The sequence below is a fragment of the Peromyscus maniculatus genome, chromosome 21 (genome assembly GCF_049852395.1).
Source record: "Peromyscus maniculatus bairdii isolate BWxNUB_F1_BW_parent chromosome 21, HU_Pman_BW_mat_3.1, whole genome shotgun sequence".
Lineage (NCBI taxonomy): Eukaryota > Metazoa > Chordata > Mammalia > Rodentia > Cricetidae > Peromyscus > Peromyscus maniculatus.
Genome location: NC_134872.1, coordinates 9,141,447 through 9,156,831, shown reverse-complemented (window position 1 = coordinate 9,156,831; position 15,385 = coordinate 9,141,447). Strand labels below are relative to the sequence as shown.

The 15,385-nt window shown below is 50.0% G+C and overlaps 1 protein-coding gene across 1 annotated transcript in view; it reads right to left on the bottom strand.

Moving 5' to 3' along the window:
- Nucleotides 1-2,764: 2,764 nt before the first annotated feature.
- Glp1r (glucagon like peptide 1 receptor) overlaps nt 2,765-15,385 on the bottom strand; it is a 40,790-nt gene continuing 28,169 nt past the window's right edge. The window contains exons 8-13 of the mRNA XM_076558471.1: nt 14,060-14,120; nt 13,468-13,537; nt 13,268-13,356; nt 12,813-12,951; nt 11,032-11,073; nt 2,765-7,359 (exon numbers count right to left, since the gene is read on the bottom strand). Of these exons, the coding sequence (XP_076414586.1) occupies nt 7,192-7,359; nt 11,032-11,073; nt 12,813-12,951; nt 13,268-13,356; nt 13,468-13,537; nt 14,060-14,120 (569 nt within the window). The 3' untranslated portion in view covers nt 2,765-7,191. The remainder of the gene's footprint in view (nt 7,360-11,031; nt 11,074-12,812; nt 12,952-13,267; nt 13,357-13,467; nt 13,538-14,059; nt 14,121-15,385) is intronic.

Sequence of the window (15,385 nt, the reverse complement as noted above, 5' to 3'; positions counted from 1 at the left end):
CTGATGTTGAGAATTACCAATGTGTATTGATTCCTATTATTTTGTTGTAATATGCATGGTCCTCCTTTATGATTTACTGGCCCAATATTATATATATAAAATGGCTTCTTGGGTGTGGTTGAAACCTTGAGGTTGAAGCTTTGCTTCTAGCACATTTGTAGGGCTGGATTTGTAGACAGATACTGCCTGAATTTGGTTTTATCATGTAATGCTTTTCTTTCTCCATCTATTGTAAGTTTTGCTGAGTATAGTAATCTGGGCTGGCATCTGTGTTCTCTTCAGAGTTTATAGAGCATCTATAAGGCCCTTCTGGCTTTTAGAGTCTCCATTGAAAAGTCGACTGCTCTTCTAATAGGTCTGCCTTTCTATGTTATTTGGTCTTTTTCCCATTTAATATTTGTTCTTTGTTCTGTACGTTTAGTGTTTTGGTCATAATTGCTGCGGGGAATTTCTCTTTGTGGTCCAGTCTATTTGGTATTCTGTGTGCTACTTGTACCTTGATAGGCACCTCCTTCTTTAGATGAAGGACATTTTCTTCTATGATTTTGTTGAACATATTTTCTGTGCCTTTGACCTGGGTTTCTTCTCCTTCCTCTCTTCCTATTATTCATAGATTTGGTCATTTCATAATGTCCCAGATTTCCTGGATGTTTTGTGTCTGGATTTTTTTTTAGATTTAATATTTTCTTTGACGTAGGTATCTATTTCTTCTACTGTGTCGGCAATGCCTGAGATTCTCTCTTCTGCCTCTTGTATTATGTTGCTGAGGCTTGCCTCTGAGGCTCCTGCTCATGAAGTCTATTTTGAAATCCTTGTCTTGTGCTTTAGCTACCTTGCATTTCTCAGGGCCTGCTGTGGTAGGATTGCTGGGCTCTAGTGGAGACATATTGTCCTGGCTGTTACTGATTCTGTTTTTACACTGGCATCTAGGCATCTGAGTGTGGGATGATTGCAATTCTAGGCGCTGATATCTGGTCTTGTCTTTGTTGGGTGGGTTCCATTCATTGATGTCTGTTGCCCTCTCTGGTTCTTTGGTGAGTGTGGTGGCTGTGGGTTGCCTGGTAGGGAATGCTCCTGAGATCTTGCCAGGTGTGGCCATTGTGGTTTCTAGGTAGAATGTATTTCTAGGTATTGGGAACTGACATTTAGGAATGGAGATGGGCTAAAAGGAGGGAGCTGAGGGGGTCACAGGAGGGAGGAGAGCAGGGGGTGCACCAGGATCTGCATAGTCTCCTGGGAATGGGGGCATAGAGGAAGAGGAGGCCACAGCAGGTAGTCTGTTTCAGAGCTGGGAATGAGACTGGGGGATTGGATTTGGAGAAGAGGAGAGTGAAGATAGCTTACCTTCTCCCCTGGCCAGTGTGGCCAGCGGATTCCCTGAAAACCCCTTGGACTGTTTTCCTGTCTCAAGAGAATGGCATTGCCATGCCATCAGGAGTCAAAGAAACTTCAGTATCTCCTTTACTCTGTGGGTTTTATTTGTTTTGTTGAGGCCAGGTTTCACTTTAGTCCATACTGGATAATCCTCTTCCTTTAGCCTCCCAAGTGCCTGATTGCAGATGCCAGACATCACCCCTGGTTTTCTGTTTTGATTTTGTGTCTTTTTTTTTTCTGGAGCTTTATTTTACTTTATCAATGTTTCAACTGGATGTCTGTGTATGCACCACATGCATGCCTGTTGGATCTCCTGGAACTCAAGTTATGGATGGTTATGAGCCACCACGCACGTGCTGGGACCCAAACTCCAGTCTGGTCTTAACTGCTGAGCCAGTTCACCAGTCCATTCTTTCCTTTTTCTATTTATGTATTTTGTCCTATGTACGTTGTGGAGGCCCACAAAGATTTCCTAGTGAGATCTGAGCTTGCTTTACCCAGCAGAGCTGCATGAGAGGATTGCTTGACCACGTGCATGATTACCAGGTGTTTGGAAGGGTCTGCACTTGGATGTGCGATACGCTTTGATCTAGCAAGGAGAAGTCTTTTGCCCTGACCCTTGGCATTCCTTTAAAAAGCCCTTTAGAAGAGACAGAAGGGGGCAGTGGATAAGAATCCAGGCCCTCTCGAGCTATCCTGTGTTTCTATCTGTCTCTCCCTGCTCTATCCTTCAATCTAAATATTTCTCACTTCTCCCTCTTTACCCTGGGGTAAAAGTGGGAGTGAGTCTCCCATACTACATCTGTCTTGTTAGGGTTTCTATTGCTCTGAAGAGACACCATGACCGCAGCAACTCTTATTTAAAAAAAAAAAACAAACATTTAATTGGGGTGGCTTACAGTTTCAGAGGTTTAGTCCATTATCGTCATGGTGGGAAGCATGGCCGCATGCAGGCAGACGTGGTGCTGGAGAAGGAGCTGAGAGTTCTACATCTTGGTCAGCAGGCAGCAGTCCTGGTTTGAGCTTCTGAGATCTCAAAACCCACCCCCTACTGATGCACTTCCTACAACAAAGCCACACCTACTCCAACAAGTCCATACTTCCTAATAGTGCCACTCCCTATGGACTTACGGGAATCATTTTTATTCCAACTGCCACAACATCCAATATATCTTTGAAGTCCTTTCAATTTTACTTTTAAAATAGTGTTGTTTTTTTTTAATAGTTTTTTGTTTTGTTTTGTTTTGTTTTGTTACCTTCAGACAAGGAAGTTCTAGGCTGGCCTGCAATATATAGTGAGGTCCTTAACAACAAAAGTTGAAGTATTTTTGTGGTTTCTAACCAGGTGTCTTATTTACTGTTCAAATTTACAATTAACCCTATCTGTTTCCTGCCAATCATCCCATCAGCAGAGCAGAAATAATTATACTCTAGATATATCATAGCGCTCAAGAAAGCTCTCAGAATCACACTGCTTACCCACATCCTCTTTATTTAAGAAAATATTTTCCAAAGCAATGTGCCTGTTACCATTCTTTTAGATTTTTATCACAATTTATTTATTATGTGCGTATGTGTAAGTGTGTTGTGTTGTGTGTGTGGGGGGGGACATGCATGCCACCTCATGCATGTGGAGGCCAGAAGACAACTTTGGGAGTCAGTTCTCTCCACCACGTGGGACCCAGGATCAAACTCGGGTCATCTGGCTTGGAGGCAAGGGCTTTTACCTGCTGAGCCAGCTCACTGGTCCTGATTCTTGACGTGATTTTCCCCAAAGCCAGAGAGAGGCTCAGGCTGCAGACTACAGCCTGGGGACATGGCCATGTTGGGAGAGGTTTCTCACCTGGACCCCTTTTCTCAAGGAAACTCACTTGAGCTACAGAAAAAGATCGAGGGGGGGGACCCACCTCACCATGTTAGAGTTGATGCTAATTTGCTTTCTGTTGAATATTTAACACGCCATTTGCATAGCTGTCTTAGCAAAATCAATCCCCGTGTTTTATTATTTGAGGATTAAAAAAAAAAAAAAAAGTTTGCCTCCTAGGAGCCAAAAGGAGAGTCAGCCCTGTAGATTAGAATCAATTCAGCAGATGGAAAATAAAGCTTTGAAACATATTCTGCCTTCCCTGAGCACGTCGCAGGCATTAGTGATAATGGGAGCCCTGTCTGTGCATGGAGGGGCTGCATCTGCCAGATTCCCAACCAGCCCCACCCCCGGGTTGTGCAGCCCTGTGACCTTCACGGTGGAGGAGGGCTGAATCTGGCTCCCGCATCTCCTCCCCTTGGGCTGGAATGCATAGGACAAACACCGGCACACATAGTGTTCCTTCCCTTGAATTGCTGAAACACAGCCAGCTCAGGCATGAATGAAAACTGACTCTATCTGTCCTTTGGAGCTCTGGACCACCTAGTGGTTCAGTTTGTTAGAGCGCTCCGTAATTCAGGGGGCACTAGAGAGGCAAAGATGAAGTTCAGGTCACTATTCGGTTTCATTCAGTCGCCTTGTGTGCCCATCAGCACATTTCAAAACAAGAGCTTCGTGAATCTGAAAATGTTTAAGACAAGCCATGGGGAAGGCCATGGCTGCTCTCTCAAAGACTGCCAGTCCTGCAGCACCCCGGTGCTCAGATGTGTTCTATCTCTTTGTTTTTGCGGACTTCATCTTTTACTATTTGTGTCTATGTGGATGTGGGTTTGTGGGAGTTGGTTGTATGCCACGTGGGTGCGGGTTCCAGTGGAGGCCAAAAGAGGGTGTCAGGTAGCCTGGAGCTGAAGTTACAGGGGACTGTGAGCCTTCTGATGTGGGTGCTGGGGACCAAACTCTGGTCCTTTCCAAGAGCAGTTCACATTCTTAACCACTGAACCATCTCTCCACCCCTTCGTCCCTTAATTTTAAGACGAGAATGAGATACCAAAGCAATTCCTTTTTGCCAGGGGTGACACCTTTGCCGTGTGATGCGTCCACCTCTGCTGTTCCATTTCTTCAATATAAATTCCAGGTCACATGAGGACTTGCACTTGGCACATCTTGAGTGACCATTTATGCTCTCACCTGGCCTGCCAGAGGACCAGCCACACCGGCCAGCTAGTGCTGTGACCCCGGCAAACCTTCCTGCAAGCCTCCCTCCTCCCTTCTGTAGATCCACGTCAGGAGGAATTGTCAGGATCTTTCCTGCACACAGAGTGTCCCAGAACCCCATTAATGTTGTCTTGAGCGCTGGGCCGATTGCAATCACGCCTGCCTTCCAGAAAGTCGTTTGAAAGAGAAGGCAATGTAAGTGGTTTGTAACGTTCCGTGATTTAGCTGTTCGGAGACTGGAGTGAGTGGTCTAGAAGAGTCTTTGAGATTTCAGTGCCTACCGTGTTCCCAGGAGCTGGCCAGAGTGCTGAAGTCAGCAGCCACTGACGACAACGTGAGCCCACCGGCTGGGTAACTCCCACAAAGCCACCGCTTATGTGCCCTATAGGCCAGCAGGAGCAGCCCCCGGACAGGAGCAGGGGCAGCCAGAGAGTTCTCAGCAACGCTAGGCTTAGACTTATGTCGTGAGGCATGTAAACAGCTAGTGGAATTTCAGAGTACATAGCATCAGATAATTCCCAGACCTAGGGGAGCTATATTTAGCTTAGGCAAGTTTGGAAAGAGCTCAGAGGGGGTGGTGTGCCATTCAAACAAACATTAATAGTACGGGGACTTGGAGAAGGGCGAACCTTTCTTCAGTTCAGGAATCTGGGAAGGAAAACCTGCATTCAAATCTTGGGATATGGGGTGTGGAGAAGCCGGGGATCCAGAGTTCCAGAGGGGAAGGAACTCCACATAAAAGCTCCTAGTGAGTTACCTAGGCTTGTTCCTCATCTCTCCCCTGGAAAATTTATTCCAGGCAGATTAAATCTGTCTTTTCCTTTCGCTTGTGTGCAATGAATGATTCTCAAAAGGTCCCAGTTTATCCCATGCTTATCTTTCCACTGTTCCCACAGGAGAAACAAGGAAGGTGCCCAATGAGAAGCCTGCCCTGGTTCTCAGGGAGCAGAGGACCCTGGGCCTACTTCCCCCACTGGACTCCTTTGTCTTGGTTAAGGGGGCAGCTGGGTGACGTGGCTCCTTTCTCTAGCCTGAGTTTCCACTTCCCTATTAACACAGACACAACACTCGGGTGAAGCAGAAGGAGAAGAAAATTTCTGCTTGGTGTGTTTTATGGCCCGTTATTATCTCCCTTACATGTCCCATGCCTCTCCGAGGGGCACAGGAGAATGTGTCTAGTGAAAGCATTGGGGAGGGTCCCCCACTTTCCGCAGGATGAAGGAGAGATCAGCCTCATGAGAGAATCCATCTGAAGCCACCTCCACCCCAACTTCAAAGGAGGCCTGGGCTACTAGGATTCTTCCCAGCCCTGGAACCTTCCTTGGCCTCTGTGAACTCATTGTCTACTTTCCCAGGGAGGCTGTCCTTGGATTTGGGTCTCTGCAGAGCTGTCCCTTCATGGCTTTCTCATGGTGGCTGAGGGCAGGAGTGATAGATAGTCTCCCATCCTGTCCTGTGGCTCGGGGTAGGAGTGATAGATTGTCCCCATGCTGCCCTATCTCTACTCATCATGTGTGGGAGGAGTCTGGGGGGATAAAATCAATCACTTCCCCCACTCCCCTCAAACGTAACAACAGCCACAATTTAGTTCTTCCATTGGGTGGGAGAAATCAGAATTATATGTTTGTATAGACATAGCAGCCACTGCAATAAAGGAAAAAGGATGAAGTGTGTGTGTGTGTGTGTGTGTGTGTGTGTGTGTGTGTGTGTGTGTGTGTGTTCAAAGTGGGAGGATTTCAAAGGCAGGGAGCCCACCACCATGGTAGCATCAGGAGCATCAGAGGATGTACCCCCAACTCCCATGCAAGACATGGAATCTGGTCACAGACAAGGTGGAGGTATGGAGGCCATGGATCCCTTTCTCCTCTAGATTCGCGTCATCAGTGCCCCTAGGGGGACATTCCTGAAGTGTCTCCAGATGAGCCTTAGAGGGCATTTGAGCTTCTTTACACCAGGCCTGGGCTCCTCACGGTAGGACTTGACCTAGTACCCTAGGCACAGCAGAAGCTGAGAGAGAGCCGAGTGACTTAAAAGGCTGAGTGAGAAGTGGGCGCCAGCAACGGTGACCTCTGAGCATCCCCTTGGGACTTATCCCCAGCACCACACGCAGCCACTTCCAGAAAGAGCTGCGGGTCGTAGCTCCAACAACCCCCCCTCCCCACAAGGAAAGACAGGATGGTGAGATGAACGGGCAGATGAGGGAGCGCCAGCAGCCCAGACGCACAGAGAAGGCCTCTCTTCTTTCATGAGGAGGATGACGCAGGTAGCAAGCCCAGGCAGGCACAGAGCACAGCCGCTCACCTTGCCAAGCTCTGCGCTGGCTGAGGTCAGAATGGCGGGTCTCTCGCGGAACTGCCCCCTCTCACAAGCCCCAATCCCACTAATCAACAGTTGCCCTTGAGTAGGAGTCCGGGGTTGATTTGCTGTTCTGTTCCGGGGGAACCCCAAGGGCCCTGTGGTTCTAACAGGAAGGAGTCCTCCTCATTTTAGCAGCAATCATTTCTTCCTCTCTTCCTGCCACGGTGATTAAATTAGCAGGCTGTTCTCCTTGGAGGACATGTGTCTACGGTCCCGGGAGGCACTGTCCACTTGCCCGTCTGATAGGTTTGGAGAAGGAAAGCTAAGGGTGTGGGTGTGCCTATGTCCTTCCCCGTCCCTGTCCCTGGGAGGGTCAGTCCCACCTGGGATGGCCACCTAGCCAGCGGCAAGGACCACAGGGAGGGGGGCAGCGCTGGGGCTCAGCTGCAGGAAGCCTGGCAGGTAGCTGCGTACACGCTGCTGCCCACGGTGGCCCCGCTGCTTACACTGCTGGTAGGACACTTGAGGGGCTTCATGCTGCTGTCCCTCTGGATGTTCCAGTGCTCCAGCCTCCAGCGCTCCCAGCTCTTCCGAAACTCCATCTGGACCTTCCGTGGGAAAGAAAGGAAAAAAAAAAAGAGAGAGAGAGAGGGAAGCGAGAGCCATCAGGCAAAGCAACTGCCCACAAAATGGCCCTGTTATTACATTAGCAGGGAAGGGAAAAAATCCGCTGGATTATATTAAGAGACACAAGTCAAGGTCTTCAGGCGCCTAAATTAATATCCCAATAAAATTGTTTATTGTTGTCTCCTATTCTCTGCCTCTCCTCGGGAGAGAGATGGGCTTGATGACCTAATTGTCCCTTTTCCATCTCTAGACTCGGTGATTCAGCTAAGTACCTTCTACAATCCATCACAGTATTGTTTAACAGAAGAGAGTGAGAGCGAGGGAGAGATGCAGGGAGGGAGAGAGAATGGGGAGAAGATGGAGCCTCACTTTATAAAGTGCTCTCACAGTGTGGCTTAGACAGTGGAGAGGAGGAGGAGGCATGTCTGCCCCTAACCCCGGTGACACCCGTGTGGCAGTCTGAACACCCTCAGGAGCTTTCCTTTGTTTCGTCTGGGTCAGAGGTGGTGGTGGTTGTTGTTTTTGTTTTCGGACACCATTCATCTCACTGTATAGCCCAGGCTGGATTCGAACTCTTCACCCTCCTATCTCAGCCCCACTCCCCCCGCCCCGAATTGCAAGCATGAACTGTCAAGTCCAGATTCCCCTTAAGGTTTTTCACTCAGTCCCTGAACCTCTCAGGGCAGGGAAGGGGTGAAGGAGGCAAGGAGGACTAGCCAAGGTCCAGGACTTCTGTGCCTGGCTTTGACTGGCCCGTCCAGAGAAGCTGAAGGGAGCTTGGCTGGGCAATCTGCCAGGGGAGCTCAGCCAACCAGATTCCCCAGCGTGCTGACCTCTCCGAAGGACAGACGCTGGAGGACCAGATTGCTGGGGCAGAAAGTTACCCAGAATGTGGAAGGGCTCTGAATCCCTCCAGGGCCTGTGGTAACACTGTGGCTCCATTGCGGCTCTGTGACCGGGTTCCAGAGAGAGAGGGAGAGCCCTTACAAGCTGCCCAGCATGTCCTGAGGGCTAGATCACACTTCAGGGACTTATTCTCACTGTCTGCTCTTTCTACCCTTGCCCCCAGCCTTTCCATCCGCGAGTGTCTAGGGACTGTGTTCCTTTCAGACCGTAGCCGTCAGGAGGGCCAGCGGCCAGCAGCTCTGTACAAGAGGTTCCCCGCCACTGCCCCCACCTGCCCCTAAGCAAACACCCCTCCTCTACTCTTTCCATGCCATCCATCTTGCTAAGCCCAGCCAGACACCCCGTGTGGCCACATGCCATCCCTTAAAAGAACTTCTGTGCTGGGTAGAGCGACGACGATCACCCAGAGCCTGCCTGCCAGGGCGTCTTGGTGTCCCAGACAGTGTCGTGGAGCCCAGGCCTAGACGGTGAGGGAGGGAGGCGGAGCAGACACTACCTATGGCTGCCTTGCATGGCTGGGTTTGTGTAGTGCTGATAGCCGGGGTGGAGACACTGAACCCCAAGGGCCCCGTCTGCACATCTGCAGGAAAGCAAATCTCTCAGTCTTCCACTGGGAAGAGAGGGGAAAAACTGGTAAACTGAGGCACACCAAACCAGCAGGACTTACGGCACATGGTATCTCTTGATCTTGTCTCCCTAGGCACTTTTTCTGAACCTCCATGGTGGCCCTAGTCATCACAACTGTCCCCAAGAACCATTATCTATGGGCGGCAGGGGGTGGTCCCGTCAGGGCATTGCCTGCGTCAGAAACCGGAGGACCTGAGTTCGGAACCCCGGAATACACATAAAAAGCTGGTCAGGGGGAGCTGGAGAGATGTTCCGGCAGTTAAAAGCACTGGCTACTCTTCCACAGGACCCGAGTTTAATTCCCAGCAACCATATGTGGCTCATGACCATCTCTAACTCCATTTCCAGGGGATCCAATGCCTTCCTCTGGCCTCCATGGGCACACAGACATATATGCAGGTAAAACATTCATACACATAAAACAAAAATAAATCTTAAAGACAAGTTGAGCCTGTTGGCTCAGATCTATAAACCCAGCACTGGATATATATATATAGGGGCAGGTGGATCTCTGGGGCTTTAACTAATTATGAACTCCAGATTCAGCAAAAGGTATTGTCTGAAAAACAAGGTGGGGAGTGAGTGTCTGAGGAAGACACTTGGCAAGATCCCTGGCCTCTACACGCATGTGCACACACATGTATCTACACACCCAAAAAGAAACGCCATTTTGATTTCCTTCCTCATTAGCCCTGGGAAGCAGCCATCACTCCTGAGGAGAAACGGGGCGAGCAAAGGAGCAGAACTCATAAATATCTCCCCAGGGCTCAGCCAGGATTAGAACCCAGGTCTAGTCCGACTCCGGCACCCTCATCTAACCACTGGCTTCCTGCCTGCCACAGCTCTAGAAGCCCAGCCAGTCTCTGGCTGTGTCTCCTCCCCACTTAGCACAGAGCACTTGATAGGCATGGCCACGTCTTCCTCCTCTAGGCAGCCACGCTCTGAGGTGAGGTCCTCCCGCTGATCAGTCAGGGAAATGAAACACAGAATGACCCTGGAGCTGGTGCGACGGCCCAGTGGGCGTTTGCCACCAAGCCGGATGGCCTGAGTTGGATCACCGGAACCTACACGGAGGAGGGAGAGAATCAACCCGCCCCAAGTTGTTGTCTGACTTGCACCTGCGCTCTGTGGCACATACACACTGGCTGCACCCCGATGGATGAATGATTAAAAAATAAATAAATAAATAAATAAATAAATAAATAAATAAATAAATAAATAAATAAATAAATGGCCGGCCGTGGCATCTGCGCCATCGGATGTTTACCCTTCCCTGCCCTCTGAGCATTAACGCCCAGCATCACATCCCAGGAACCCCCGACTGTGAACCGAGTCAGGCCCAGGGTTTGGTAAATCTTTCTTACCTCCACTGACCCCTGGGTAAAAGAGGGAAAGACCACAAGGTCGCTAGCCGGAGGCCACACAGCTTAGCCGTGTAGAAGAGGCTGAGCACTCACGGCTCCTGAGCGACTTGACTTTGCCCCTCAGACATAAACCACAGTAAATCAATCACCGGTCCCCCCGTCCCCACTCCTCACCGACCAGCAGCTGGTGCAGGCCTTGACAGCCACATGAGACCAATGTTCGAGCCATCTTCTCAGGTCACAAGTACCTGGCATTGCCATGGCAACCCTGGGTCTGGAGAACGGCTCTTGTGGGCAGAGGCCACAAGAGTGGCCAGGGCACATGTGTGTTGGGTCGCTCAGCAGTAAATCAGGTGTGCCCAACCTGTAGCCTAAGGGCTGCATGAATATGAGGATAACGACAAATGTGGCCCGGATCATTTGTGGATGACAGTGACATACGGCAAGGTCACAAGGTTGAACACCCCCGGCTTGAAATAGTCAACATTAACCCTTTAACACGAGGCTGGGTCTTCCCTAAGCTCTTATTTCATTAGGAGTGTGTGTGTGTGTGTGTGTGTGTGTGTGTGTGTGTGTGTGTGTGTTGAGGGGAGCAGAGAAGAGAATATAAAGGCAAGAAGATGCCACCTCAATCTTCATCCACAGTGAGGTGACTGGAAGTATAGAAAGACTGAAGAGAACCCCCACTGCATAGCCCCACACCAGCCAATGGCAGCAGCCCCAGCAGGGTCCCTACCATCCCTCTGCAGACCTTACCTCATTGTTGACAAAGCAGTACAAGATGGCCACCATCAGGCCCTGGAAACAAGAGGCGTGTTAGCAGGAAGGGACTCAGGAGGAGGCACCCGGGGGACTAGCCTCTGGGATTCCTCTCCTCAAATCAAGCAGTCCAGACTGGCTTGGGAATAGACAAGGGTTAATTTTTTTTTAATTTTCCAAAATAAATTTGTGTGTGTGTGTGTGTGTGTGTGTGTGTGTGTGTGTGTGAGAGAGAGAGAGAGAGAGAGAGAGAGAGAGAGAGAGAGAGAGAGAGAGAGAGAGAGAGAGAGTTTACATGCACCATGTGTGTGCAGGAGCCCTTGGAGGCCAGAAGAGGACATCTGAGCCTCTTGGAACTGGAGTAATAGGTAATTGTATACGATAGCACATGGATGCTGGGAACCAAGCTTCCAGAGCAGCAAGTGCTCTTAACTGCTGAGCCATCTCTCCAGGCCCAGTTTCTTACATTTTTCACTCATGCTGCACCATCTCATGCTAGCGAGGAGGACCGATTCCTTGCTTTGAACCCATATGACACATCCCCACCCCCCTACCCTCGTCCCGTGTTGTGTGGCTAGTTCTTCTGAATCGAGATATTCCTTCCTGGAAGGAAGAAAGAGGCTCCTAAGACCTAGGAAACGCATGGGACTTGTAAGACCCAGGAAGTTCAGAAAGTTACAGACTCCTCCATGGGGTTTATATGAGCAGTCGGCAGTTTTGGGGGAAAGAGGAGTGTGGTTGTTTGAAAGAAAATGGCCCCCAAAGGGAGTGGCACTATTAGGAGGCTTTGTTGGAGTAGGTGTGGCCTTGTTGGAGGAAGTGTGTCACTGTGGAGGCGGGCTTTGAGGTCTCCTATATGCTCAAGCCACACCCAGTGACTCAGATCACTTCCTGTTGCCTGTGAGTCAAGATGTAAGAACCCTCAGCTCCTTCTGAGAGCTTGTCTAGAGAAGGACATGTCTAGCACGTTTTCCTGAACACTGCCTTGCTTCCTGCCATGACCACAATGGACTAAACCTCTGAACTATAAGTGAGCCACCACAATGAAATGTTTTCCTTTGCAAGAGTTGCCATGGTCATGGTGTCTCTTCACAGCAATAGAAACCCTAACTAAGGCAAGGAAACTCTTCCCCCATGGAGCTGTCTGCAAATCATGCAGGGACCTCCAGGATGCCGCTTCTGTAAGTCATCATCCATGCTGGGACGGACCTTTCAACGATGCAGCTGCCTTTGAGTCACCCACGGCCCTGTATCCAAGCCCAAGTTCATTGGCTCACCACCTGGACTTCAGTGGCATCATTTCCTTGGTCAACCATGAGTATTCTATGCGGACCAAATAGTTATCTGTTCGTGTCTTCCTAGGAAAAGTCACACAACCCCCTGTAAACCCTGTTTTAACATCTCCGGGCCTCAGTTTCCAGTTATGTCAAGTAGGGGCGATCTCGCAACTGTAGGTCGTGGGAGGACTGAATGCATTGTGTGTATAAATTGCCTGGCAGGAAGTAGTGGATGGCGGTGCCTCTCTCTAGATGCCCAGATGCCCAGGTCCACATCTGAGAAGGCTTCTTGTCCTATGGACTTACAAAGAAGACTGACTTCTATGTCCGAATACCTGGGGATACTCGCTCTGGCTCTGCTCCCACCGTGTAACCTGGGGCCCAGATTGTTCTCTCGGGTCTCATCTTATTCATCTTCCCCCGTCTGCATGATGCAAGCTGGTGCCCGCCCCTCCCTCACTTTGGGACATCCCAGGCATGTGCCCCCCAACTGTGAGTCACCTGGAAGGAAGTGAAGGAGAGCTCTGTGAACAGTTTGATGAAGCGGAGGGTCCCTCGGGCATGTTCGTCCATCACAAAGGCAAAGATGACCTCATGTGTCCCCAGGAGGGGGATGAGCGTCAGAGTGGACTTAGCAAGTCTGGAGAGAGAGGGTGAGACGGCATGTGTCATTCAGCTACTTGTACGCAGACCGCTCTTTTCTCTCTGTGCCCACCATGGACACTCTTCACTGAAAATACCCTGGACGAGCTGCCTTGGTGTGTGTGTGAGAGAGATGGGGGCAGAAGCCAAGACTCTAGAAGCTCAGGGGATGTCTAAAATAGATTGAAAAGCTTCGGGGTTGCAGACCTGATAGGAAAAGAGGGATACACAGGGCTCCCAACAGAGTGCCCAGATTCTCTCTCTGGTGAAGGGGAAGGCCAAGGGCACCCCTGCAGCCTTCTTGGTTAAGGTACCTGCATTTGATGTCAGTTTTGCACATGAGATTTGCCTTCAGTTTGGAGACCACAATGCAGATGACCCGGATGAAGATGAGAAAGTTGACCTGCAGAGCACATGGGCAGGAGGCTAGGACCATTCACCTTCCCCCAGTCATTAGCCTGGTCCCAGGCCAGATCCACCAGCTTCCATTTCAATCCCCAGCTCTGTCACTCACCCCAATAGCAAAGAGAATGGGCAGTCGAATGATGAGCCAGTAGTTCATGTTGGAGTTCCTGGTCCAGCAGCTGGGGAGGAAGAGAGAGGCACACAAGGCATCCAACTGGACACTCAGAGGCTCCAGTGGTTAGTGCAGGACAAAGGCACAAGGACCCAAAGCCAAGCAAAGTGCTACACTCAGCCACAGATCCATGTAGAATCCTGTAAGTGCATCACATGCCCCACCCCAGAGTCCTCAATACATGGTCATCCACAGAGAGACCCATGCCTCTCCCACATCGTCACGGACCTCTGCAAACAGTCATACGCACACCCAGCGTCATACACAAAACAACAGGCTCTTCACTCTGATGTTCATAAAAGCCATCAGGAAGGCATCGTGCACTGCACAGGCCAGCAATATAGATCATCATACCATCCCAGGGCAGGTGCAGGGAGTAGAGATTAGAGACGGAATTCGTATGCTAAACTCCTGCTGGCCCTATGAATCCTCCCAAACAAGTAGGAAACTTGTGCTCCAGGGTTCAAGAATCCCACAGATTATAAGGATGAGACCCCAGCCCACCACACTCCTGCAGCAAGACACTCACCCCTCATCCTCATAGAGGTATTTGACAATGCCCCAGGGGATAACAAACAGCAGAGGAACACCTAATGGGGAGAAGGAAAGACAAAGAGGAGAGAAGCTGGCAGGACAGAGCTGCTGCCACAGTGCCCAGGTCCGCTCACACCCTGGACCCCTCACATCTCCGGCCCCTCAACCTTCCTGGCCCTAAAGTAGTGCTTGTGAGAACGGAGGTGAAGGGTTTCACACTCATGTCCCACATTCTTCCTCACAGAGTTCGTCATGGTCCAGCCCCTCCTGGGTGCCAGGTGCCCTGCTGGGATTTGTCTCTAGAATCTTGGCTGTGAGATCCCAGGACAGACACTCAAGTGGCACAAGATCAGTACAACGTGGTGGGGAGGACATGCTGGGTGAGGAGGGGACCAGGAAGACTCTCTGATGCTCCATCCTCCCTCTTTTCAGCCCAGATGCCCATCTCAGTCCACACCTTAGGTCCCAGAAGCCCCTTCAGGTGTTTGGTTCCTTCCCCATGTACCTGTTTGAGGACTAGAAAAGAGACAAGGCCTGTCCCATTTATATTGAGGCCTACACAATTACTAACTGCAGCAGCAAGACTCCTCAGTGAGCGCTAGGGTTTAGACATGTGACACTAGATGGTGGAGCCTTCAGAAGATAGGGTCTGTGGGCAGTCCTTCCCAGAGGAGATTTTGGGACACTCAGCCTGTCCAGTCTCTCATTTTTCCTTCCTGGCATGAGGTGGACTATTTGTTCACTCATATGTACCCCACCACTGCAATGTGGCACCCCCACAAGAGGCTCAAAGCAAGGAGTCTGCCTAATCTTTGACTTGAATCTGCAGAATGGTGATCATATAAATAGCCCTTTTCTCTTTATGATAACAATATTTATTTTATTATAGCAATGCAAAGTTGACGAATATAGCTTAGAGGTAGCCACTTAGATGGTTCCCAGTAATCACTACCCCTAGGTATTCATACTTGTTGTTGTTGTTGTTGTTGTTGTTGTTGAGACAGGGTCTCAAGTAGTCCAGACTGGCCTCAAACTTGCTTTTTTTGCTATAAAGTCAAAGATGACCTTGTACTTCTGATCTTCCTTCATCCACTTCCTGAGTACTAGGATTATAGACTTTTGTGCTCTCGCTCTCTCTTTCTTTCTCTCTCTCCCTCTCCCCCTCCTCCTCTCCCTCTCCCTGTCTCCATTTACTTGGGGAAGTAGAGGGAGTTGTCACACCAAGAGTGTTCCCTAACAGTGTACAGAGAGCTCCCTACAGCAAGGCATGGAGGGCTCCTACCCACAGCTCCATGAGTGAGCTTGGAGATCGATTCCCCAG